The sequence below is a fragment of the Caretta caretta genome, chromosome 7 (genome assembly GCF_965140235.1).
Source record: "Caretta caretta isolate rCarCar2 chromosome 7, rCarCar1.hap1, whole genome shotgun sequence".
Classification (NCBI taxonomy): Eukaryota; Metazoa; Chordata; order Testudines; family Cheloniidae; genus Caretta; species Caretta caretta.
Genome location: NC_134212.1, coordinates 31,511,412 through 31,534,289, shown reverse-complemented (window position 1 = coordinate 31,534,289; position 22,878 = coordinate 31,511,412). Strand labels below are relative to the sequence as shown.

Sequence of the window (22,878 nt, the reverse complement as noted above, 5' to 3'; positions counted from 1 at the left end):
CAGCCATGGCGTCTGAACATCTGGCTGCCAGTTTTCAGTTTGGCTCAGTCTCCAGATGTTTGCTGGGGAGGTATTTATAGCTCTCTCCCATGTACGGTCATTAGTGAGCCCATAGACCATTTCATTGCTGTGGTTTTGGGACGCAGAAAAGGGGGTGGGCTGCGTCTGCGCTGCCAGCTGCGGGGGGGAGGCTTCTCCTGGAAATCACTCTGTCACGTTCCCGCCAATTCCCAAAGGGAAGCCGCGATGCAGAAACCATGCCTGGGATGGGGCCCCACTTTGTGCCCAGGCCCCAAGGCACGTGCCCACAGTAGCAGGACCTGGGTAAATGCGGCCTGGCTTGTGCCCAGGAGCAGGGTAGCACTCAGCATGGCATCCCGAAACCCTCAGGGATCTTCCCTGGCAGGTAGGTATCTTCCCCCCCCCCATCCCCCCCTCGATAGGGAAACTGAGGTACATACACAAAATTCATCAGTCCCCTGCTCTCTCCTCCGGCTTCTACTTCCTTTCCAGAGCGTGAAGCTGTTCACAGGCACCCTGACTGCTCCAGTGGCCAGAGCACAGTCCCTGCAGTAGCTGTCACTGACCCACGGCCAATGTGCCTAGAGCCCTGCCCTGGGCCCTCCTTGCCGATGTCGGAGGCGCCAGCGCAGTGTTCTCCTGCGCCATGTAGGACCACATGCTGTGTGCTGGGAAGCAGCTCCCCTGTTCGGGAGGGTTTGTAGCTGGCAGCAGGGCCCCTGAGGCGGGGGAGGAAGGGGCGACGGTGTCTGCTTTCCCATGGGCTGCAAGTGGGCCGCATCCACTCAGCTGTGTCACGCAGGAAGTTGAGCAAAGGGCTGAGAATCCAGAGACTGACCTCAAATTAGCCCAACTCACAGACCCTCCTGGAAAGGAAAAGATTCCCCCCCCCCCTTTCTTCCCCCCACACACGGAGGCTGAGCGAGCAGGGGCATGGAAGATGCCGAGTGGGCGTCCCTGCAAGCCAAGACGTGAGGTGAAGGGAAGGAGGAGAAAGCTCTGGGTTGTCTGTGGCTCGTTGCCTTGGTAACGAGGCAAGTGTTAGTCAGACGCTTGGCATCGTTACCCGAGAGATAGCTGGGAGAACAGCGCTGGGGCCCATGTGTGGACGAGGGCTCAGCCCACGGGCAGAGCTACGGGGTGGGGATAGCTAAGTGGAGAAGGCGGGTCAGCCCAAGACAGAGCTGAGGAGGTGGTGGTGGGAAGCTGTGTGTGGAAGGGGGGACACAGCCCCACATCCCAACCATTCCCGCTCGCCTGCCAGGCTGGGCATTCAGCCCAAGCATACCCCATGGTCTGGCAGCATCTAAAGCATAGTCCCCTCCAAACCCTGAGACATCCAGGCAAATCCCAGCACCCAGGGGGCCTCGCTGTCTGGCCTCAGCTTGGGGCCTGTGCCGGTGCTTCCTCTGTGGCCCCACCCACCTGGATCAGGAGTCGGGCAGATGCCAGCATGGCAGTGCTGTCCCTGTGGGTTGCGCAAGGCAAGGGGGCAACTCCAGCCCCTTCCCTCCAAGGGATATCTGCCGTGGGGCTCCCAGACAGACACAACTCCTCAAGCCCCACCCCACCATCAGCAAAAGGTAGCAATGCCCTGGCTCAAGACAGGATACAGAGGAGCCAACCCTTCAGACCCACGCGTGCTCCAACTCTCAGTCCCTGGAGCATTGCCCAACCGGTTTCCCCTTGAACCTTTGATGGTACACCGAGCAGCAGCTCAGTTTGAGCTGGTGCTCACCCACAGAGCCAGATGCTTCAGGGAGCCAGTGTTCACATGCTGACATGCAGCCACCTCTGTGCAGGGGCATCACACACAAAGGCCCTGTCTACTCTGCACCGCACTTCCCATCACAAAGGAGATCAGGCCCCAAAATCCTGTACTGGCAGCTGATTCAGTCCACACCAGAGGTGGCTGCATTTCATCATCATTGCCCTAGGGCAGCTCTGGGCTCCTCTGTGGCAGAAGGTGCTGGATGAAGTGGCATCCCCTAAGATGACTGCATTTCCAGTCCAAGCTCAATCTCCTGGTGGTTAATTGCTTGTGCTGGGTTCTCTCTTTATCTTTTATGCCCTGACCAGCCACCTGAAGGTGAGAGAGTTAGTGTACCTCTGCTCTGCATGGCAGGAGGTAATGTGAACCCTGCTTCTCTGAATTAAGCAGCTGAGACCCTCCTGTGTCAGACTAACTTTGAGGCAGGGTGGCCTAGTGGCTACATCACTAACCTGTAACTCAGAACTTCTGGGTTCTAGTCCCAGCTCTGCTGTGACCTCTGTGCCTCAGTTTCCCCATCTGTAAAATAGGGATAGTGATACTGACCGTCTTTGTAAAGCGCTTTGAGCTCTACGGCTGGGCAGCGCTATAGAAGAGCCAGGGATTATTAGCATAATTGTGTGAGGTGCTCTGGTGTCTCTTCTCTTGTGGGTGCATCCACCTAGCCCAGTCAAGGTGGCAAGACGATCAGTCTCAGTGTCCAATTACCCTGGCTGGTTACACACAAGTGGATTGCTTTGTTAATTAATGGATTACAGTAACAAGATCTGTAATCTGGTGGGGATTCGGACCTGACCCCGGGGGGGGGTAACGCTCTCCCACTTAATGAAATTGCTGTGTTGTCCAAACACACGCTAAGCCGCTCAGCAGCCCTGTTGGGGGGCATTGTCCCTCTGCTTCCCGTTTCCAAGATAGCTTTCAGACCCTTCTGCAGTGCAGCAGCCTCCTCTGGGAGCTGAAACCTGGGACTGGGGAAGGGAGGCAGGAATCCTGGGTTCCAATTCCTGCTCTGCCTGTGTGGCCTTGGGCAAATCAGTTTTGCTTCCTATGACAGTGCTGCAAGATCCTCAGCTTTTGACAGGCAGATGGGTCTATGGGGTTGGTGGCTATATGGGCTGGCCACCCCACTCCAGCCTGGTCTCAAGGGTCCTGGTTCTGTGCAGTGATCCCTGGAGTAGGGGTCTGGGCCTTTGGGATACACTGGCCTCGTACTATTGGGCCCCCCTTGCTGTTTAACCCCAGCTGCACGCTCTTGTCTCTGCTTTATTCCAGCTCTTCCGAGAAGTGCGAATAATGAAGGTTTTGAATCATCCCAACATAGGTGAGACTGTGCACACAGCTTGTCCCCATCCCACGCTCACTCGTGTGCTGGGAGAGGGATGGCTGGGACGTCCAGGGGCAAGCTCCCGCCCACCCCAGTGGGGAATGCAGGCTCTAGCTGGTGAGGGTGAAATCCCCCAGACAGCTTATACCGTCAGGGCTGGAGAGCCACATACCCAAGCCCTGGTGAGCTGGATTTCATGCTCTTGGCAGTTCTGGGTTGCAGTTCGCGGGCACGTGGAGAACTCCCAGCGCTGATCCGGGCACGACTGCTAATGCCAGCACTGGATGCTCAAGTGGGCACAACTCCAGTTAATGTGAGTGGGTTGGTGCCTGCACCAGGTTTGGCCCCTGAGCCTCCTGCCATCACCAGCATGGGGAGCACCAATGATGCAGCCGGCCTGCCACAGCCCCCAGCTCGGGCCAGCACAGGTGGGGCTCAGAGCCTGGAGCTACACAGGGTGCCCACTTCCCCCTGCTTTGTGTCTTGCAGTTAAATTATTTGAAGTCATAGAGACGGAGAAGACGCTGTACCTCGTCATGGAGTACGCCAGCGGGGGTAGGTGGGGGGGGGACCCATAACACCCTCCTGCCCTCAGCCAGAGCAAAGGCTTCTGGGGGGCTCAGGCCCACACCCTTCTCCGTGTAATGTGTCTGTCACTCCCTGCAGGTGAGGTGTTCGACTACTTAGTAGCCCATGGAAGAATGAAAGAGAAAGAAGCCAGGGCAAAATTTCGACAGGTTAGTTCTGCTCCCGGTGACACGGGCCCTGACCCCTGGTGTAGGGGTGCTGGGCATTGTGTGGGCGTTAGCACACAGGCCTCTGAGCTAAAAGCCACCTGAGACAACAGTCCCGCCATCCCCAGCTATGCCCAAGGCTGCCGAGGAGAGTCTGACCAAAGCTGGCTTTAGCCTTGTGAAGCTCTGGGATGCGACAGGAAATTTTGGCGGCTGTGTAGGGGGCGCTCACATCTCAGTCTGTAGTGGTGCCAGTGTGCTCCGATACCATGAGGTGCGGGAGCTGGGCTCAGCTGTCCTTTTGAGCTGTACAGCGAGGCTGAGGGGGACATAGGTGGATAGTGAAGCATGATTGCATCCCCTTCCCTGCACGGGCAGCTCTGTCGTGAAGACCCCCCTCACATCTTGTCCTTCTCTTCCCTTCCAGATAGTGTCTGCTGTGCAGTACTGTCACCAGAAGTTCATTGTACATAGAGACTTGAAGGTAAGAGACACCCTCAGCAGGGCATGGTGCTGCTAGAGCCCCTGTTCAGATTGCTCCTGCCCCTCAAGGTGCCAATCCCACTCCATTGATCCCTTCCCCTCAACTGGCTGTCGGACTCGCCCTCAGTTTTGTCAATGCCTTTCCATCCCAACTCAAAGCCCCATTGGCTGTCCTTCCTCCCTACCCTGCGAGGGATGCCCAGGCAGCAGTGACCCCCCGCCATGTTGCTCGTACCCTGCAGGCCGAGAATCTGCTGCTCGATGCCGACATGAACATTAAAATCGCCGACTTTGGCTTCAGCAATGAGTTCACGTTTGGGAACAAGCTGGACACGTTCTGTGGGAGCCCTCCCTATGCTGCGCCCGAGCTCTTCCAGGGTAAAAAGTACGACGGCCCCGAGGTGGACGTTTGGAGCCTGGGCGTCATCCTGTACACTCTGGTCAGCGGCTCATTGCCCTTCGATGGGCAGAACCTCAAGGTGAGTGGGCACGGCACCCCCACCTCTGCCACTGGCAGTTCCCCCATGGTGCATGGGACAGGCCTATTCAGCCCCTGGCACCTGTCCCCCCGACATGCACTGAGGGAGCGCTGGGCATGCTGGGAGCCTGCATACACATCGTGCGCACCCCGAGTAGGGGTGGGAGCCAGGACTCCTGGTTCTGTTCCTAGATCTACGACAGGAGTGGGTAGAGCAGGGGGCTGCGATTCCTGGGTTCTGTTCCCTGTTCTGGTAGGGGCGAAGTGTGTGGTGGTTAGAGTCGGGGGGGGCTCAGAGCTAGGAGTCCTGGGTTCTGTTCTTGGTTCTCTGACTTGTCTGACCCTGGTAAGTTGTTGGTTTTTTTCCCCATCTGCCTAATGAGGATAATCACATCCCGCACCTCTCCTTGCATAACAGACTTGGGGTTTGTGTGTGTGGACATCATCTGTGTGTGCTCACGTGTGTCTCCGTGCACCCACCTCCGGCCCTCCTGCTAACCCTTCCTTTCCCCCCAGGAACTGCGGGAACGGGTCTTGCGGGGCAAGTACCGGATCCCCTTCTACATGTCCACGGACTGTGAGAACCTGCTGAAGAAATTCCTCATTCTCAACCCTAGCAAGAGAGGCACTTTAGAGGTGATTGGGGGGCAGGAGGGTCCTGCCAGTGTATCCCAGCAGAGTCTCCTCTGCCACAGCTGGCTGTTCTCACTGCGCTAGTTGGACTGTTCTCAGACCAGGCACAGGCCCTGCCGTGGCATCCAGAGGAGTGGGTCTGGCTTGGTACCGGAGCTGGGAGTTGTGTGTCCTCAGTGCTGTGGGGCCCGCTCTGGGGGGAACAGTCTATGGAGAGGGTGGGAGGGCCTGGCACTCTGGTACGAGGAGGGAGTTCCTGCTGCCAGGCCTACCCCACCCCCCTCTAGAGCAGGGCACTCTCATCTTTCTGCTATGCCCCTTCCCCAGCCTGGAGCTAGCACAGGGGCGAAGACCCCTCCGAAGGCTGCACTCGGGGCCCACTGCCCTATCTTGTTCCGGGGAAGGCTCCTGGCTCCCCAGGCAGCCCACTGGGGCAGAATGGGGCTGGAGCAATGGCCTAGGAGCCTGCCTGCCTCCCTCGGTGCTCATCTTCAACAGCAGCTGCCCCCCAGTCAGGCCAGTGGGCCCATCTAGCCCAGCATTCACTCCATCAAACCAATGGGCCCAGCCAACCCAGCATTCACCTCTGTCACCAGGCCAATGGGACCCAGATAGCCTGGTATCCCCCCAGTCCCTGCCACTCTGGGTCAGGTCCATGGGGCCCAGCCAGCTCAATATATCCCTCCCTCTCCTCCCGATGGGCCCAGCCAGCTCAGTATAGCTGCCCACCCTACCCACCGTAGATCAGACACATGGGCCCAGCCAGCCTAGCATCCCCCCAGTTCCTGCCACTCTGGGTCAGACCCATGGTCCTGTGCAGTCCAGTATCCCTCCCTTCGCCCCCCACCCCCCCCCATCAGACCCACTGGCCTCTCTGGCCTAGGATCCTCTCTCCAGCAGTGGCCTGCACCTTGATGCTCCTGAGGAAGGCCCAAATCCCTCTCAGTACTGGGCCCACTGAGTGCTGACTCACCTGGGGGGAGGCGGGCTCCTTCAATGGCTGCACAGTGGGGGTCGAGGTGAGTGTTGCATCCCTGGGTGCCCCCTGCCCATCCCTCTGCTGACTCCCCCTCTCCACTGCAGCAAATCATGAAAGACCGCTGGATGAATGTGGGGCATGAGGACGACGAGCTAAAGCCCTACATGGAGCCCCTCCCTGACTACAAGGACCCACGGCGGACAGGTACGGCACCAGAGTGCCTGGGGGCATGGCAGCTTTGAGAGAGCAGACAAGCCAGTGGTGCTGCCGGTGCCTCGGCCCCTTGGTGCTCTCCATCCCCGCCCCGTGTACACGGCTCCCCCCTCCACAGTGGGGCGGGAGATAACTACGGGGTGCAAGAAGCTCTGCTGAAGAGGCAGTGGGCTCTCGTGACTAGAGGGAGCTGAGAATCAGGATGCCTGTGTTCCATTCCCAGCTCTGGGAGGAGAGTGGGGGCTGAGAGCCAGGACGCATGGGTTCAATCCCAGCTCTGTCACAGGGGCTGTTCCCCACTGGATCAAACTACTGTGCCTGTTTGACCCCTGCAAAGTGTCGTCATCCCCCCAGTACCTGCTGCTAGGGGGCAGTTGGTGCCAGCAGGTGCTTTGAGCTTTGACATGGAAAGCACAGAACTACTCAGTGGCACCTGGGAGCTAGAACAAGCCAAGCCAAACACCTGGACCTGCTCCCTCCCCAGCTGCCCATCACCCAGGCACCTTAGTGGGGACCTACACAGTCAGTCACCCAGTGCTGTGCACAGTTGGACTGGGGCTGTGGGCTGTCTCGGCCCCAGGGCACCCCTCTCCCTGTGCTCAGCAGCGGTGCCCCCTGTGCCCGACCTGTGCCAGGCAGGGTGTGGGGCTGTGCTTGGGGGACTCCCCACCACGGCATGTTTCTCTCTCCACAGAGCTGATGATCTCCATGGGGTACACACGGGAGGAGATCCAGGACTCGCTGGTCGGGCAGAAGTATAACGAGGTCATGGCCACATACCTGCTGCTGGGATACAAGAACTCAGAGGTGGGTACTGTGGGGAGGTGGGCTCCAGTAAAAATCACACAGCTCTGTCAGCTGCTCCCCGGCCGTCCCAGCCCTGGACTCTGGTAGGGGCTGTTTTCTAACACCCTTGTGATTCCACAGTGATCTTTCTGGGTAGTGATTGGGTTGAGGCCCTGGAACTGGCCATCCCCGTGGTGCCAGCCTGTTGCCAATGCAGGCTTTTGGCAGTGAAGGCTGGTGCAGTAGCCGTGCCCTGCCCAGCTCCCTGCCGTTCCCTGGAGCTCTCTGGAAACCCCGGCCTGTCTCCTGTACTTCCAGCTGGACAATGACAACATCACGCTGAAGCCGAGGCCTCAGGCCGAGCTGGCCAACAGTAGCGCCCCCTCCCCCTCACACAAGGTACAGCGCAGCGTCTCGGCCAACCCCAAGCAGCGACGCTTCAGCGACCAGGGTGAGTACCCCCCAGGTAGCGCCCCACTGGCCACCTGGAGCCTCTCAGAGCCGGGGAAAACAACAAAGCTGCTGGCTAGTCTGGCAGTTAGCTCTACGGGATGGGTCTAGTGGTTACAGCGAGGAAGGCTGGGAGTCTCTGCTGTGGACTAGCAATGTGACCCAGGGCAGCCCTTTTGATAACAAACAGTGAGGCTGATGCTGTGAGCTCTGCTAGTAGGAAGGGCTAGAGAAAGGGGGCCCTGCTCTCAGCCATGGCTGGCAGCGGTTTCCCCACTGGGGTGCCACTCCCCCTTGGGTCTGCAGTCTTTCTCCCTGGCCTCCTCCCTGAGGCCATGGTCCCAGGGCTGCGTGACAGCACAGCCCCCTTTCAGCAGCAGGAGCTGGAATCCATCAGCAAGCAGGAACACCAAGCTACTCTGGTCTCCTGGCACAGGGGTGTCCAGGGCAGCCAGCCTGGCACCTGCGGTGATGGGGAAGAGCCAGAGCCAAGTGGGGCAGGTGGCAGTGGAGGGGAATGGTTCCCAGCCAGGTAGTGGTGCTGGGTGGGGGCACTGAAGCAGAGCTTGGGGCCCCTGGCTGGGTGGCAATGGTAGGGAGACGGGAGACAGTACTGAAATGGGATGGTTCCTGGCCAGCCTGGGTGGTGGTGGGGTCATGGGGGACCCATGGCCCCTGGCTGGCCAGACAGCAGGGGCTGGGGGTCCATCTGGTGCTGCCCATGCTCAGCCCGCAGGCCCGTCGCTGTCATTGCAGTCCCTGCCATCCCCACCTCCACTTCATACTCCAAGAAGACCCAGAGCAACAACGCAGAGAACAAGCGCCCCGAGGAGGAGCGTGAGGCTGGGCGCAAGGCCAGCAGCACCGTCAAAGTGCCCGCCAGCCCACTGACCGGGCTCGAGAGGAAGAAGAGCACGCCCACCCCATCCACGGTCAGGACTCCTGGGTCGTGTTCCTGGCTCTGGGAAGGGAGGGGGGCCTAATGGGTTGGGGGCAGGGGGAGCTGGGAGCCAGGACTCCTGGGTTCTATTCCTGGCTTGATTGCAGACTTGCTCTGGGAAGTTGAGTGAGTCACTTCACCTCTGTGCCTCAGTTTCCCCCTGTGCAGGATGGGCCTGGGATGAGGTGAGGGGTAGCAAGTGTCAGACGCCCTCCCATTCACTCCATGTCTGTCCCCCCCAACAGAACAGTGTCCTCTCCACCAGCACCAACCGGAGCCGGAATTCCCCCATGCTGGAGCGGACCAGCCTGGGCCAGAACTCCATACAGAATGGCAAGGACAGGTAGGGCTCCCCGGGCAGTCCCGGATAGGAGGCTAGATGGGGGACATCCCATCCCTGGGGGCCTTGGAGTGCCATGCTGGGAGTCCGCCAGGGCATCTGTCTCCCATCTGTGCCACACTGGGGCCCTGGGGCTCGGCAACACCACAATCTCTGCACAGTGCCCCACTTCAGAGAGCGCACTGCATCCAGCGCTGAGGAGGAGTGGAGGGGGCTTCCTGCCTGGGCAGCAGGGACCCTGGCACGGCAGTGCGGGAGCTGGCAGCTCTCCCCTTCCAGTGCCCAAGGGAGCTAACTCGCTGTTCCCTGGGGACTGCTGCTCATTTTGCCACCCTCATAGATGTAGCAAGCGTGGGAGGGGCAGTAGGCAAGGGGGTCATGCCAGACCCCCACCCCAGGGTTTGGCTAATACCATGCTGCCCTCTGTGCGTTCAGCTGTGGAAGTCCTAGGCCAGTACCCTGCCCACTCCCACAGCCTCTGGGCTCCACGTGCCTGGTTCCCCATGCCCAGTCCCCCTCTCCCTTCCCCATACCTGCTGACTGGGCTCTGTGCATCCCCTGTCCCCTCCCCTGCAGTGCCTGGGGACTGGGCTCTATGCACCCTGCTGTCCCCCGCCCCCCAGTGCCTGGTGACTGGGCTCTGCACATCCCGCTGTTCCCCTCCAGTGCCAGGTGACTGGGCTTTGGGTGCCCGGCTGCTTCTAGACCCTACTGAGCTCAGACTGAGGAGCGGCTAAAGGTTCCCCATCTGGAGAAGGACACCCCCATCCCTTCCCATTGCTGATGCTCCATCTCCGCTCCTGTTCATTGTGCACCCAGCATCCCCCACTGCTGCAGGGCCCCAGTGGGGGGAGAGGCTCCATGCCCACCTGCACCCCACTGCCCATCTCGTTTATTTTTACCCCTCACCTTCATCAGCACCAGCCCCTTGCCCATTCTGCATCTGAGTGTGTGTCCCTCCCTCCCCATATACACATATACTGGGCTGTATATTGTATATCTTGCTCCCTGATCTGTCTCTGCCAACATGGGGCTGTATCTCTAGGGCAGCACAGGGGGGCTGGGTATTTCCCTTCCTGAGTGGGCTTACGTCTTCCTGAAAAGTTGTAAGATTCTAAACTGGGGTGCCCCCACCCCCAAATCTCTGTAGGGAATGTGGCAAGGGGGCCATAGCAGGTCTAGGGGACTGAGATATTGAGGCCTTTCTTTTCTAGAGGGCATTGGCTCCAGTCTAGCCGCAGGGCAGGGGACTGGCTCACTCAGAGTGGTGGGGAATGGGATCTGGTGCCTTTCCCTTCAAGGGGGCACTGGCTCCACTCAGGCCCCAGGGCAGGAGTTGCTGGCTGGCTCATGGGGTGGGGCTTTCCTTTTAGGGTGCACAGAGCGAGAGTCGTTCCCTGATCCTGGGGCCAGCTAAGCTTGGTTCTCGGGCTGGTGGCTAGTGGGCCAAATGCAGTTGATGCTGCTTGGCCACATGGCAGTGCCAGACCTGGGACCCGGAGAACAACCCAGTCACCCCTCGGGTCCCAGCACTGTGGAGGAGGGTAGGTGGGAGAGTCCTATAGACCCTGAGAGCAGGTGCAGCTCTGGATACAGCCTCACGTCCCCTTCCCCTCCCCTCCCTTTAAATCTGTGCTTCTCCCCTGCTTTTGTTTCCTAGTTTAACCACTCCGGGGTCCAGGGCTTCCACGGCTTCCGCTTCCGCCGCCGTGGGCTCCGCGCGCCCGCGCCAGCACCAGAAATCCATGTCTGCCTCGGTGCACCCCAACAAGCCCACGCTGCCCCCCACTGAAAATAACTGTGAGGCCCAGAGACCCAGGCAAGTAGGCAGGCAGGGTGCCCCCTAGTGTCCGCTGCTCGCTCACTTCCTGCTCAGCCCTCGCTGGGCCACTGGGCCTGCAAGTGAGTGAGCAAGAGGGTGCTGGGCCATGGGGCCCAGCAGAGGTGGCAACCCCCATCTTTGTCCATGGTGGGTGGCCCGGGTGATCCCTGCAGCCAGTGCTGCCCAGGGACCCACCCAGCCACTCAGGGAGGGGATGGCTAATCCCATGATCCCGAGGCCAGAACTGGGGGAAGCCTGTGCAGGGCTGGAGTCTCAGCCCTGGGTTAACATTCCCTCCACATAGCCCCTGCTAGCCGTTCCCTAGGGTCCCCACACACACTAGCTCTCTGTGTCCCAGCTGATCTGTGGTCTCCAGCCACAAGGGGAGCCTCAGGGGTCAGCTGCTGGAGATAACCATCTGCTGCACATCTAGCTGGCAGGGAACGGTCCCCACTGAGGCCTTGTGCAACCAGAGATGGAGACCCTGGGACAACTGGCCTCCTTGGCACCTCCACTCCTGCATGCATGCAAGAGTGCCCTGTTTCCCCTCTCCTCCCAGGCACTAAGGAGCGACGCTGCGCAGGGAGAGGCCGAGGTGGGGGGCAGGATCTTGACTGACCTGGCTTTTGTAGCTGCCTGTGTCTGCTTCACTTAATATTGTTACTAAGGGTATGTCTACACTGTAATTAAACACCTGCGGCTGGCCTGTGTCCGCTGACTCAGGCTGCAGGGCTGTAAAACAGCAGCGCAGACGTCCAGGCTCAAGTTCCAGAGCCCTGCAAGCCTGAGTCGGCAGACACAGGCCAGCCACGGGTGTTTAAGTGCTGTGTAGGTTGGCTGAGGGACTGTCTGGCATGGGGGCCAGGGAATGGGATATGTGGTCATTCCTTTCCAGTGGGCACCAGCTCTGATCTGGCCCAGGGTGGGGGGAACTGGCTTGCTTAGGGGCGTGGGGAGTGGGGTACAGGTCCATTCCTCTCCAGGGAGCACCAGCTCTGATCTGGCCCAGGGTGGGGGGAACTGGCTTGCTTAGGGGAGTGGGGTACAGGTCCATTCCTCTCCAGCGGGTGCCAGCTCTGATCTGGCCCCAGGTTACCCCACCATCAGTCTCTTGGATTCATCTGGTCCCCAGAGGAGTAGGTGCCCAGTGTATGGTTGGCACCAGGGTGGCACCTGTGTCAGGAAGTGAGTAGATGCTGGCAATCAGTGCCCCCTGAAGACTGGAAGCCTCGGGGGGCTGGGCATGTCTCCCAGCACTGCCCCCTGACTGGATCTCTGCCCCCACAACAGCACTGCCCCCCAGAGGGTCCCGGTGGCTTCACCCTCTGCCCACAACATCAGCAGTGCCATCCCAGAACGCACCAACTTCCCGCGGGGCATCTCCAGCCGCAGTACCTTCCATGCCGGGCAGCTCCGGCAGGTCCGGGACCAGCAGAACCTCCCCTACAACGTACCACCTGCCTCACCCTCTGGGAACAGCCAGGGGCGCAGGGGCGCCTCCGGCAGCATCTTCAGCAAGTTCACCTCCAAGTTTTCGCGCAGGTGAGAGCGGGGGGGCCTGCGTTTGTGTGTGCTATGCCGGGGGGAGAGGAAGGCGTTTTGCTGTTGTTGGCTCGCCTGCTCTTAGAATACCTGCATCCCCAGGCCAGGGAGAGGCATAGAGCATCCTGGGCTGGCAGGCAGCAGTGAGCCCTGTGCGCATCCCTGGCAAGGGCACTTGAGAGCAAGCTGTGTATTGTGCTGTGCCAGGTACTGGGGTTGGCACCCCTGGGCTCCCAGCTGGCTCATAGCCCCTCTGCGCTGTCGTCTGCTGCTGTCTGTGTTGTGCAGCTCTGATCTGGCTTGGGTGGCCCTTGACAACTGTGTAAAGTCCTGTATCGCAAAACCACCGTGTGCCCATGGCAGGGAGCTCCAGGGTGTGACTGGGGGGCACTGCAGAGCTGTGTTTGCGGGGGCAGGGCTGGGATAATGGGGGCTGCTGGTTGGGGTTGAGGGGCACTTGCAGAGCTGTGGGGGGAGTCCTGGGCTTGAACAGCAGGGGGCTGTAGATCAGGTTTGAGGGGCACCAGCAGAACTGGAGGGCAGGGCAAAAAGCAGGGGATACAGAAGTGGGAAACGAGCCTTTTCGGGCAGTGAGCACAAAGTGGGGGCATGTTGCCAGTACAAGGGGGCACTTTGAGTAGATGCCAAGTGAAGGGAAGAAATGTCTCTCTAAGGCCAGCAGCCAGGCAAGCTGCCCCTGAGCACAGGACCATGCTGAGGATTGGGCTGGGGTGGCCCAGGGCCTGTTCGTACAGGGGAGTGTCTTCTAACCCCTGCCCCAGGGCTGCCAGGGTCTCCTCCAGAACTCACAGGGCAGCTGTAAGACTGCTGCTGGGCCCCCGGGGGTCAATGGAGACCACAAAGGCTGGGGGCTTGTGAAATGCATGGAGTTGGTATGTTCTAGTGGGTTAGAGCATGGGGGGAGGGGACTGGGAGCCAGGACTCTGGGGTTCTATTCCCAGCTCGGGGAGGGGGTGGCATTTATGGGCTTAGAGTGGGGGGAGGGGGCTGGGAGCCAAAACTCCGGGGTTCTGTTCCCAGCTCTGTCTCCAGTGACGCCTTGGGTGACTCTTCTGCTGTGTCTGAGTGGCAGATTCCCCCCAGTAAAATGGGGCTGATTTCTGGGGGGGAGTTTAGTCAAGTGCTCTGAGCTTCACAGCTGGACAGGCCTGTCCTCAGGCCCAGCCTCTGCCCTGATCCCTCCTGCTGTCGCTTGCTGGGGTGAGGGTTGGCTGCTTCCAGGAACCTGGGAGAGGAGCCATGAGTCCCCGGAAACCAACATTCCCCTTCATGGTGGCAGCTCCCCCCTCCTTCTGCTTAGGTACTAACCCCCACTCCACCCAGCACAAGCTGCTTGCTTCTGTTCCTCGCTCTGGGAGGGGAGTGGGGTTCAGTGGGTTGTGGGACAGGGTTCCTGGATTCTATTCCCAGCTCTGGGGGGAGTAGGGCCTAGTGGTTAGGTGTGGCTGAAAGTCTTGTGCTGTGGGTGGGTGTGTAGGGGCAGTGCTGCCTTGCCCCATGGCGTGGCACCATCTCATCCCCATGTCTCTCCTTTCCCCATGGGCTGGGGTCTTGCAGTGATGCACCCAACATTCTCCCTTCTCTTCTCTGTTTGTGTTTTTGTAGAAATGTGTCTTTCAGGTTTGCCAGAAGGTAGGCATCTCTCTGGATTTGTCCTATCCATCCCATACTAACCCCGTCCCACCCCGTCTGCTGGGGTCAGGGCTGGCGCCCCGACAGCAACTTAAAGGGACAATGGGCTTATTGGCCCCCTCTTGCCTAGTGAGCTGGCTAGAATCCCCTCCCCTGAGGGTAGCCTGCTCAGGAGGGGTCACCACTGTAGGCATCCCCCCCTACACCTGGCTCTGAGTCTTCCAATTCCCCCTGCATCCATGAGGCTGGGGGAAGAGTCCCTGCCATCTCAGTCATAGCCTAGCATGGGTGGCATGGGGCCTGATAGGCTGCACTGTCCCTTTAAGGGGGCCCTGCCTCTCCCTGGTGAGCAGTGCTGAGGCTCTGATCTCTAACTGGACCCACCCCCCAGACTAACCCTCTCCCCGTGCATGTGGCACTAGGAGTGGGGCTTCGTGGGGTGCTCGCCATGGCTGCTAACCTGCTGGGAATATGGTCTAGGGGGGCTGCCAGGGTAAGGGGCTGCTTCAAGGGGCGCTTGGCTGCTCTTGAAGCAGCACCCCCTCCATGCTTCATTCTCCGATCCAGAGGGTTGGCAGGGTGCCCTCTACAGCAGCTGGCAAACATGGCCAGGCTCTTCACCAGCCAAGCCACCCACCTATGGCCTGGACTGTCACCACTCCCTATGAGGAGAGCCAGGCGTGGGGCCTCCGCCTTGGCCCCACCAGGAAACGAGCTCCACAAGGACCTTTCCTCCCTCACAGTGGTCGCTCCCATGAGAAAATAGAAAGGATAGGCCCTGTGCCCTGGCGGCAGCTTCAGGACAGTGGGCAGAGCAGAGGGAGCTAGGAGTCAGGACTCCTGGCAGAGCTGTGGGGGCAGGGCTGAATAGCAGAGAGCTGTCGGTCAGGATTTGGGGGCAGGGCTGAGGCTGTGGGTTGGGATGGAGGGGCACAAGCAGGCTGGGGGAATGGGGGTTGGGATGGAGGGGCCTAGGCAGGGCTGGGGCAAAGCCCTGGACTCTAGCTGCTCTTGGCCGAGAGTCTGTGGGGAGGAGGCGGCTGCGCTGTGCTGCATGGCTCCCTGCATGACTGCGCCCGTAACCGCCCTGTAACCAGCAAAGGGAGCCAGCCAGGCAGCGCAGGCTGTGCCAAGCAGCTGGGCTTCAGGCTGCTGTGCAGGGGGGAAGGGTTGGGATTTGGCTGTGGATTTATGTTGTCTGTCTGCCCCCACTCCTGTGCCCCCTTCTGTGCCATTTCCTCTCTAGCTATCAGAGCTGGGATCAGGGCCCTGGCATTGTTTCTGCCCCAGGCTGGGTGTCGTCCTAGGGATCCCTCCCCCGAGGAGTTGAGCAGCAGGTCTCCAGCAGGAGATGGCTGATACAGGGATTAGGTGGCTGCTCTGACCTCTGACCCTGGCCATGTGGGGGCGCCCATCCCCTGGGACTTGTGCTGCTGTCTGCTGGTCCCTGGGTGACAGGGCCTGGGCTTGGGCTGGGCCGTCGTGCCCTGGGTGAGAGTGGGCATGAGGCTGTGTGGGCTGGGGGCCGTCCCTAGGGGAAGCAAGGGTGGGGCAGTGGTGAAAGGGGGAGCAGCGCTGATGCCCTTAGTGGGGCAGGGTGGTTGGTGCAAGGCAGACTCAGGCTGCCTTAGCCGAGCCAGGGCTTGCCGCAGATCAGGGCTCTGGGGTTCTGGTTCCTGCATGCAGGGTGGGAGTTGGATGGAAAGTGGGGGGGTTCCCCCAACCCAGCCCCCCTCCACCCCCACCCCTGCCTGGCTGCTAGCTGGAGCCTGCCCCTCTCCCTGCTTCTGGGAGGCTGTGTCCTTGGCCCAGGGGCTGCGCAGCAGGTGGACTCAGAGGACAGTGATCAGCAGCATCATGTGACAGAGGGGGGCACCCCAAAAGGCCATGGAGAAGGGGGTCTCTAGTCGGCTCTCCTCCAAGCACATCTGGGGGGAAAGGAGCGGGGGGTTGGTAGTGTCCTGGCTCTGAGCCGGTTCTGTCCCTTCATTATTGGGAAGAGCAGATGGCAAACCTGTCCCTGCCCCCGGATCTGCTTCTGAATGGACTCTGGCTCTGGGGGGTGAGTGGGGCCTAGTGCATTAGAGCAGGAGGGGCTGGGAGCCAGGACTCCTGGGTTTTATCCCCAGCTCCAGGAGGGCTTTGGTTGGGCTTGGAGCCAGGACTCATTGGTTCTATCCTCAGCTCAGGTTGGGATTGGGGGGCAGAAAGCCAGGACTCCTGGATTCTGTCCCTAACTCCAGCAGGAGCATGGGAGGCCTGGGAGCCAGGACTCCTGGGTTCTGTCCCCAGCTCTGGGAGAAGCATGCGGGGGCTGGTTCCAAGACTCCTCCTGAGCTCTTTTCTCAGGTCCATAACTCACTGTGCCATTCTCACACTGGCCCAAGCTCTGTGGTGCAGAGGGTGGGCGCTGCCAGTGAATGCCTGGTACTCATGCCAGCCTGGCCCAGTCCCTGCCTGGGGACAGGAGGTGAGCACTGCTGCCAAGTGACAGCTTGTCCTGGGGCTGCTGAATGATGCCCAGCAATAATACAACACCCTGCGCCAGGCTCACCCCCAGCATGGCCCTAGCTCCTTTCTTCCCTGAAGGGGAGAGGAGGCAATGGCGTTCGAAGTCATACCCTGTCTGCTGCAGCCTCCCCTGCCTTTGGGGTCTCCCTTGTGCTCTAGTGTTGGGAGTCCTCCCAGTGCAGCAGGGCTCCCAGCAACCCTTTCTCCACAGCACCCTTTCCCAGCATGCACTGCTCCCCCTCTGCCAAGTGTGAGGACACTGGAGCAGGGCATGCAGGGAGCTGTCTCATGCCAATGCCCATGCTGAGGCAGGGGGACTCCCCTCCTGTCCCCCTGCAATTGAGGGGGGCTGCCCCCAGGGGTGGGGCCATCAGCATTTTCGCTCCCCAGCTGTGGGGTGCGGCCATCAGCTTTCTCGCTCCCCGTCCCCCTCCAAACTAAACTCTCCCGCTCTGTTTTTTGAGGAACCCGCATGAGCCAGAGAGCAAAGACCGAGTGGAGACCCTCAGGTGAGAACGGAGCCGCCTCCCTGCTCCCTGGGACCCCCCAGCCATGGGATCTGGAGTGGGCAACCCGGGGGGGGGGGTGCACGGTTCAGCCTCGCTTTGCCTGTCTGGTTCTCATTGGGGGGAACCATGGCTTGGGGCTCACTTTCTTCTAGGGTCCCCGGCTGGCTGGATGTTCTCTGGGGGCCCCTGGCTGGAGTGCACCCTCTGTCTCAGCCCTTGCTCCTGTCTGTCCATCTGTCCTTAATGCCGCCTCTGTCTCCTCCAGCTGTCAGGTTGGGGGTTGGGCAGTCGGGGTGGAGTGCCCTTGCCGCACTGACGCTGTCTCCCCCTTCCAGACCTCACATGGTGAGCGGGGACAAGGAGCGGGATGAGAACCGAGAAGCCAAGCCTCGCTCGCTGCGCTTCACCTGGAGCATGAAGACAACAAGCTCCATGGAGCCCAACGAGATGATGAAGGAGATCCGCAAGGTGCTGGACGCCAACAGCTGCCAGTGCGAGCTGCAGGAGAAGTACATGCTGCTCTGCATGCACGGGGCACCCGGCCACGACTCCTTTGTGCAGTGGGAGATGGAGGTGTGCAAGCTGCCGCGGCTGTCGCTCAATGGCGTGCGCTTCAAACGGATAACGGGCACGTCCATGGCCTTCAAGAACATTGCCTCCAAGGTGGCCAACGAGCTCAAGCTTTAACCAGCCCCCTGCTGTGCTGCACCCCACGTGCCCTGGGCTGGGACGAGGAGATCCTGAGCTGCAGGATCTCCCCATGGCGGTGTGCCAGGGGGCACTGAGACGCAGACCCTCCTCTCTCGAGCTGTGTGCCTGGGAGGGGCATTGGAGACGCTTCTGCCCACCTTGCAAGGACCCACAGCCGTGCACCAGGACAGGGGGTGCAGAAACATGCCTTCTCTCCCCCACTGCTGTGCCGAGATGCCCCCTGGCCATGCACCAGGGGAGGGGGGCACAGCTGCCTCCCGTGCAGACATGCACCCCCCAGAGCGCATGGGGGGGCCCAGAACCGCACACTCCTCCCCTCGCAGGATTGTAATTAATTGGAGAAATGTTTATTTTTTGATACCCTGGTGGGGGCGGCAGCAGAGACGGTGGCGGGGGGAGGGCTGGGGGGCAGCATTGCCCCCCGCTGCTGCCAGCATGCAGGCTCCAGCAAATCGTGGTACTGCCCCTCATATGCCTGCCATGCTGGCCGGGAGCTCTTACCAAAAAGAGAAGTGCTTCAAAAGCCAGAGAAGTCTGCCCCCCCCTTTCCCACAATGCCTTTCACCCCTCACCTCTCCCCCTTTCCCACAATGCCTTTCACCCAGCCTCCTGCACATGCTGACTTGCCCTTTCCCCACGGGGCAGGTTGCTTGGGGCTGGGCCTGCTGTGCTGGGCACTGAGGGCAGCTCCCACAGGCTGGGGCAGCAGCAGGAAGCTGGGAAAGCCAGGCCCCACCTTCCTGCAGGTGTCCCCATTGGGCATTAATATGGGGGTGGGGTTGTTGGCAGCCTCTCCCCCAGCCGGCTGTAGCATGAGAGCTCCCAGGCTGAGCCCCTGCCCTGAGTGGGGGTGATTGGGCCCAGGCGGACAAGCCCCTCCCCAGATCTGCTCACACTGAGGGGGCAATGCGGGAGGGGTGCTGCGGCTGCGCTGTGAGTTCCCCTTCCCCCCCAGCCTGGAGCACTTGGTTGACAGGCTCCCTCCGCCAGCTCACCCCGTCCCCCTCGGTCTGACAGTAGCTCCCCCAGCCTTCAAATGGGACCCCAGCTGTGCCATGTCAGAGACCTGATCGGGGTGGGGAGGTTCTTAGCTGCAGCCTCCTCTCCCCCACTGCCTATCCCTTGCTTGGATGGAGGGTGCAGATGGATGCATTTCCCCCCCCCACACACACACACACACCATGTGCATCTTGCAATTGGGGATAGTTCATACCGAATCTCCCCGGTCCCAGGGTGATGTCCCCCAGGACAGGGGTGGGGGCGTCAGGCTGGAGGGGTCTGAGGCCTCTTCCCCCGGGGGGCTGTGCCCTGAGCTGAGTCCCTGTCTTAGACACAATAAAGAGAATGTTTTTAACCTGCACTGCAGCTTTGGTGTTCTTCCCCCCAGCTCTAGGGCTGGCTCCACCCCCCTCCCCCTGCCAGCCCTGGAGCAGGGTGCCCCGGCCCGCATTGGGCACAGCTGGGTCCCTGGGGGACATTGGAGGGGCTGTCAGGTGTCAGGAGGGAGCCCTGAGCTCTCAGCGAGGGCCCTTCTCTGGATCTGCCAGCTGCAGCTCAGCTTCCCCCTCTGTGCCCACCAGGGCTTTCGCTGTGCCCTCTGCCCCCTGGGACTGGCTGAGTGATGGGGGTGGGACCCCCCACTTTGTTCCCTAGCAGCAGTGGGCACTGCTGGGGGCCTACCCTGAGCAGTGGAAGGGGCCTAAAGTTCCGGGGAGGGGGAGAGTCAGGACTCCTGGGTTCTATCTAGCAATGGGGAGCTAGAGTGACACCTTCCCCCAGCCCATGTGCCTGGCCCTGGCCCCTGTCCTGTTCCCTGTGCCAGGGACAAGGAGTTGTGGGAGCCACAGAGCTGCAGGGTCCCCCATGCTGGACTTTGGATGATCCTGTCAGTGGGGGGGGCTGTTTGGAAATGCCACATGATTCCTTGGGGGGGGCAGGGCTGTTACCTGGCCTGGGAACAGGGGCTCCTCCCACTCTCCAGCCATTGGTTCTTGGCTCTGGCTCCCCCTCTGCCCCAGTAGTGGTGGGGGAAGGGGAGGCCTTGCCCACATGGCTGCGGTCCTGGTTGAGCCCAGAGCTGCTCCCCTGTTTTCTTGTTAGGCATTATACGGGGGGGGGTGCCCCCACAGGTACTTGAAGCCAAGAATAGGCAGGGGGAAGGCAGCAGCTGTGTGGTGGGGAGAGGGGGGAAGAGGGTCTAACATCCCCCTCCAATCACAGCTGGCCCTGGCTTAGCAGGGCCCCCTCAGCCAGTGTTTCAGGGCCTAGCACTGGCTCCATTACCCGCTCCGCAACACTGGCTGTAGGATTTCCCATGCTTCCCCCCAGCCCCCTTTACACTGGCTGCACTAACATCACCCCCCCCCCCCCCCCGCCAGGCTTCTCCATCCATCAAAGCCACACTTGTGATGCTAAATAATGTACTTCCCTGCCCCGAGGGCTGTTCCTCCCCCTTTCCCCCCCCCCGATCTCTGCCCCTCCCAGCCTGTATATATCTGTACTGATACCTCGGTTTTGTGAGTGGTTTTTTTTTGTTTTGTTTTGTTTTATTCTGATCAGAAAATGCCTTTTTTTTTTTTTAAATAAAAAACAAAAAAAAAAATCTGCTCTGGCCCTGACGCTGCCCCCTGCTGGTGGGTCAGGGAATGGGCTCTATGCTGCCCCCTTCTTGCAGGTGGGGTGGGGTGGGCCCTGCCACTGTCTCCTCCTGGAGGGCTTTGGCCCCGCTGGGGCCCTGGAGCAGAGCTGTGATTCGATGTAGTTTTCCAGGTTCTAGATTAAAACTTTCTAGAAAGAGCCACTGCGGCCTCCTGTTTTGTATTCCTCTGCCCCCCATGTCCCTCCTTCAGCTCCTGCTGGCCCTCCCCAACCCCAAAGGAGCTGCACAACTGGGGCTCTCTGGGCACTACCCCAGAGGCAACTGCAATGCAGCAGCAGGTGAGGGATCCTCTATATAAACAGCCCCCCAGCACTGGGGGTGGAGGTTTGGCCTGAGCTTGGGCTGGAAGGTGCTGTAGCAATACTGGTTTTAGGGGGAGTCTTGGCTCCCCTCATGTGGCTGTTCTGGGTTCATCAGCCCTGCTCCGAGCTCTGCAGCTAGTGGAGGGCCCAGGGTTTGCTCAGCCAAACACGTTGGGTTGGGCCTCAACACTGCCCCTCTTCCAGGCACCCTGACAGTGAGCTGTAGAGGTGCAGGAGTCACAGGCTCCTTGGTGCTGCAGGCCAGCCCAGCCCAGCCCAGCGGAGGCCCCCAGCTGGACGATCCTAGAGCCACAAGCCTCACCCTGGGCTGTGTCCTAGCACTGGCAGGGCCCCTGTCCTGAGCACCCAGGCTCAAGGGGCTGGTTGTACAGGCCCATCCCAGCACCAGGAATCCACGGCAGCAGGTTCTAGCCTATCAGCTCCAGGGGTGTTGGCCCCTTGGACTGTCCCCACCACAGTGAATGCACCTTTCTTGGCCCTAACTGCTGATGGGTTCCCATCCTGCCCTTGGCCCCACCTGCCTGGCTGCTGCAAGGGGCAGCCACTCTAATGCCCCAGCCCAGTGGCAAGGTGGGTGAGGCAATAGCTCGTATTGGACCAGCTCTGGGGGTTGGGGGAGCCAGCCAAGCCTTCCGAGCTCCGGATGGGAAGAGCAGAGCTTGTATCTCCCCCAGCAGAAGCTGGTCCAGTAACAGCTGGTTCCTCACCTGCCTTCTCTGCTAGTCTGGGCCCCTGCTGCATCCAGCAGGGAGGGGCCAGACCCAGCCCGCCCAGGGCCGAGGAGCTGGCTGCTGTTCCCAGAGCTTTGCCTAAGCTTGGGGCTAAATCCTTGCTGGGGCTCCCACATCAGTCTCTGCCTTGGCCTGGCTTGGGCGGGACATTGGCCCTGGGCACTGGGGGAAAGTGCCCCCGCTGAGTTGTGGGCTCAGCTCACCTCTAGCCCAAGAGCCAGGTGTGCCCATTGGCCACGCACAGGCCCTTCCTGCCCCAGGCAATGTTGGGTGGGAGGCTCCAGGGAGTCCATGACGCCTCCACAGGGCAGGAATTGGGGCAGCTGATGTTTGGCGGAATGGGGGGGCCAGGAGGGTGGCTGAGGGAGATGGGGGGGCAGCACTTGGACGGACTTGGGACACATCTAGTAAAATACTTTTATTCAAAATGCAACATCAACGTAACCGCCTTCCCTGCCCCCAGCTCCTACCTTCCCCCACCCCACCCCTGGGGCTGCAGCTACTAGCCCTGCCTACAAATGCCCCATTGCCCAAAGCCCCCCTTCCCCCAGCAGAGCAGCATGCACCAAGCAAGGGGGGGTCTCCATAGCTGTGCAGGTGCCTACTGAGCTGCTCTCCTCTAGATGGGGGAGGGGGAATGCCTGATCCCCACTCCCCAGCTCTGTGCTTCTTCTAAGGCCCCTTCAATGCTGCTCCCCCCAGCTCTCCCGCAGCGGCCTCACCCAGTGTTATCGCTGGTTACCCCCTTACCTGGAACCCGGCACTCAGGTCCCCCCTGGGAGCCCGTGCTGCCCCTCAAAGTGAGGGAGCTGTGCCCCATTTGGGGGGGGCTTTGTGCTACTCCTGCCCTTCAACACACAACCCCCCCCCCCCCCCCAGCAACTGCTCTGCCAGCCGGGGGCCAGTGTCAGCTCCCCCCACCCCAGTGCCAGGAGAACATTCCCGTGCCCATCCCCCCCTCAGGAGATACATCCCCCAGCTCATTCAGCCACAGGAGGGAGCCCCTCCCCACCCCTTGCTGAGGCTCCTGGGGGTGAGGAGGGGTCCCTGTCCTGCATGGGGCACGGCTCACCAGCAGGGGGCTGCCACTCCATTGAACTGATCCCTCTACAAGTAAAAAAAAAACCCCTCCCCCCCACTACCCCCACAGCTGGCATTGGTACCCATGCCCCTTCCTCGATTTTGCCTAGAGACCAACTGGACCACCCTGGGGGGTCCTCTGCTCCCCAGAGGGGTTGGGTTCAGCCAATGCAAGTTCTTCAGTC

The 22,878-nt window shown here is 60.7% G+C and overlaps 1 protein-coding gene across 12 annotated transcripts in view; it reads left to right on the top strand.

The window, feature by feature from the left end:
• Nucleotides 1–20,700, top strand: part of MARK2 (microtubule affinity regulating kinase 2) — a 104,522-nt gene extending 83,822 nt beyond the window's left edge. For 4 of the 12 annotated variants that reach the window (XM_048857424.2, XM_048857434.2, XM_048857426.2 and 1 more), the window contains 16 exons: nucleotides 3,065–3,113; nucleotides 3,606–3,671; nucleotides 3,783–3,853; nucleotides 4,278–4,334; nucleotides 4,576–4,812; nucleotides 5,328–5,447; nucleotides 6,528–6,627; nucleotides 7,331–7,443; nucleotides 7,741–7,873; nucleotides 8,602–8,804; nucleotides 9,058–9,155; nucleotides 10,813–10,971; nucleotides 12,265–12,516; nucleotides 14,143–14,169; nucleotides 17,145–17,189; nucleotides 17,525–20,700. In XM_048857424.2, the coding sequence (XP_048713381.1) occupies nucleotides 3,065–3,113; nucleotides 3,606–3,671; nucleotides 3,783–3,853; nucleotides 4,278–4,334; nucleotides 4,576–4,812; nucleotides 5,328–5,447; nucleotides 6,528–6,627; nucleotides 7,331–7,443; nucleotides 7,741–7,873; nucleotides 8,602–8,804; nucleotides 9,058–9,155; nucleotides 10,813–10,971; nucleotides 12,265–12,516; nucleotides 14,143–14,169; nucleotides 17,145–17,189; nucleotides 17,525–17,876 (2,082 nt within the window). In that variant the 3' untranslated portion in view covers nucleotides 17,877–20,700. The remainder of the gene's footprint in view (nucleotides 1–3,064; nucleotides 3,114–3,605; nucleotides 3,672–3,782; nucleotides 3,854–4,277; nucleotides 4,335–4,575; nucleotides 4,813–5,327; nucleotides 5,448–6,527; nucleotides 6,628–7,330; nucleotides 7,444–7,740; nucleotides 7,874–8,601; nucleotides 8,805–9,057; nucleotides 9,156–10,812; nucleotides 10,972–12,264; nucleotides 12,517–14,142; nucleotides 14,170–17,144; nucleotides 17,190–17,524) is intronic. The other 8 variants (XM_048857427.2, XM_048857435.2, XM_048857428.2 and 5 more) reach the window with 8 other exon arrangements.
• Nucleotides 20,701–22,878: the final 2,178 nt, after the last annotated feature.